We start from the raw sequence: 2,551 nt of genomic DNA, 5'->3' as shown, positions 1-2,551 counted from the left end.
ATGGACAACCATAAGAGCCATGCTTCTTTAGCATCTATTAAATGTGCAGAAGAAAATAATATAATCTTGTTGACTTTACCGCCACATACTAGTCATCGCCTTCATCCACTAGATAAAACTGTATTTGGTCCTCTGAAGAAATATTACACACATGGTTATCAAAATTGGTTATTGAAAAATTTTGGAAAGAGGATAACAATTTACGACATAGCAGAGATTTTGAGCGACGCTTATCCACGTGCTTTCTGTCCCAAAAATGTGGTATCAGCTTTTAAAGCTACTGGGGTATTTCCATTCAGTGATAACATTTTTAATGACGATACTTTTATGGCTTCAACCGTAACAGACATGCCAAACACACATCAAGAAGGACAACAACCAAGTAAATAAAATAAAAAATAAAATAAATAAGAAATAACACAAAAAAAATAACACAAAAAAAACTAATAATAATAACACAAAAAAAATAGAAAAAAAAAAGTTTTTTTTTTGTTTATTTTTTTTTAAATTATTATAGTTAGAGAAAAAAAAATTTAAAAAAAATCGTCTGGCTAATTGGTCCAAACAACCAAATAATTTAATTGTTCGCGATATACCACAAATGGACATTCAGTTCCCTTGGACATCAACTTGTCCAAATAAAATACCAGAAACAAATCAGAAACATCCATCGGAAATAACATCTGAAAAGAAAACTGTTTCTTATGAAGCGATGGCAACTTCGAAGGTCACACCCGAAAATCGATTTATTTCCCCTGTATTACTCCAACCATACCCTAAAGCAACCTTATTGCCAAAACAAAGGAAAAAGAAGACTAACTACTGAAGTTTTAACTGATACACCAATTTATAAAACGAACAACAATTTTGTTTTGGTTTAATGCGGATTTATCATCTTATAATATTGGTTAAAGATTAATATTTCTTTTCTTTTTTATGCATATTATAAATAAAAATATAAGAATTGCAAGAAATGACCACTGTACCTTACCTTTGTGGCCACTGTACCATCTAGTTTGGTACAGTGGCCACATTTTTTGAAAGAAGAAAATTAGTTAGGTACTCCTGCATAACCTGTATTTTTTTGGGATTACAGAGTACTTTTTAATTTACCAAGTGCTTTGACGTTGTTCATTAATATATTATGATTTATATTTAAGTTATCTTGAATTTACTCGAAAGGTGGCCACTGTACCAGCCTCTCCCTACTCTTTCTGATTAAAATTTATTTTTGTATACATTTTCTGAAAAGTTCCGAAACAATCGATACAGAGTCCGACACTACACTTTTCACATTGTGTTCGAACAGTTTTTTTGCAGTCCAATCCACAGCACCATCTTCTGTTAAAAGGCTTCACCGAATAATTTCTTCCCTTAAGTCTTATTTCTCGGCAAACTTTGTTATCAAGTTCAGCTTTGAAATTACGCGGACTACCAGCATCTCTGGAAGCAACACCATATTTCTGCAAAATAACCGAACGATACTCTTTCTAAAATTCAGTTGAGGTATATTACAACCAGATTTTTTTTACCCAGGCGTTATGAATGGATGCATCCAAAAACCATGCAAATATTGGCCACCACCACTTTTTACCACGAATAAATATTCGATAACATTAAATATTTTAGTCCATTTTATCTGTACCGCCGCTCATATGCTTGTTGTAGTAAGTAAATAGTGATGGACGCATGACTGAATGTTTTTTTCTGTTCCCGAGAATAACGCTAGACATATGTAATTGTTGAACACCATAAGCAGTAGATGCAGCGGCCACAATTAAATTGTCCATCCATTTTATGACAATTATTCCATTTTTTCGATTTAATTGAAAAGCGTATTCTCCGCGGTTTTACTTTTTCATTAGTTTATTGCTTTTTATGTTACAGGTTTTTGGAATCCCATTTTCAGGCATAGTCCCCGTTCCGTTGTATCCTCTGTCCCTAAGTTCTTTTAAAAACACCATAACAGTAAATATATTATTGAAATAAATATGCGTAGGTAAACTTTTAAATTGATTTGGAAAAGTGTCAAGCATTTGTACCAAGGGTGCAGCACACTTTCCCAATTTATTTTCGTAGTCATTAATGCTATGAGGGTTTTTACCTTGTTAATCGTTAAAATTGATAAGACAGCCATCAGAAGTATTTAGACTCTATACTTTATATCTAAATCTAATAGGTTTATTTCGAATGCACTGCTTGCAACCGTGCTTACCAAAATATTCTATCGCTGACTCATCAAAACTAATATGTTGTTTGGGTTTATACAGCTCTGCAAATTTATTTTGTAATATATTTGCCAATGGTTTTAGTTACCACATTTCATCCACCATTGACGGGAAATTATTAGGTATAAATATCGTGAAATTGCAATAAAACAATTACTTCTCATAGAATTGTAAACAAATTCATTGCGCTGATCGCCTTGTGAGTTCCAATAGTTTCTGTTTGAAGGTACTGTATTGTAACCAGACAAAATTAGTATGGCTAAGAAAAGTTGAATCTCTTCAGGGATCATTTTGAAATCTAAAGTAGTATACTTATGACTTTC

At 32.4% G+C, this 2,551-nt stretch overlaps 1 protein-coding gene across 1 annotated transcript; it reads left to right on the top strand.

The window, feature by feature from the left end:
* On the top strand, positions 1–390 carry LOC140448787 (uncharacterized). Its single transcript, XM_072541902.1, has one exon. It carries the CDS (start codon positions 1–3, stop codon positions 388–390), a length of 390 nt encoding a protein of 129 aa, XP_072398003.1.
* The last annotated feature ends 2,161 nt before the right edge of the window (positions 391–2,551 follow it).

This window comes from Diabrotica undecimpunctata, chromosome 8, assembly GCF_040954645.1.
Source record: "Diabrotica undecimpunctata isolate CICGRU chromosome 8, icDiaUnde3, whole genome shotgun sequence".
Taxonomy (NCBI): domain Eukaryota; kingdom Metazoa; phylum Arthropoda; class Insecta; order Coleoptera; family Chrysomelidae; genus Diabrotica; species Diabrotica undecimpunctata.
The sequence above is the reverse complement of the archived record's forward strand: the minus strand, read 5'-3'. Positions and strand labels throughout refer to the sequence as shown.

Bases quoted from the DNA above. Each gene is read 5' to 3' on its own strand.
- LOC140448787 (XM_072541902.1), top strand. From the start codon at position 1: ATGGACAACCATAAGAGCCATGCTTCTTTAGCATCTATTAAATGTGCA.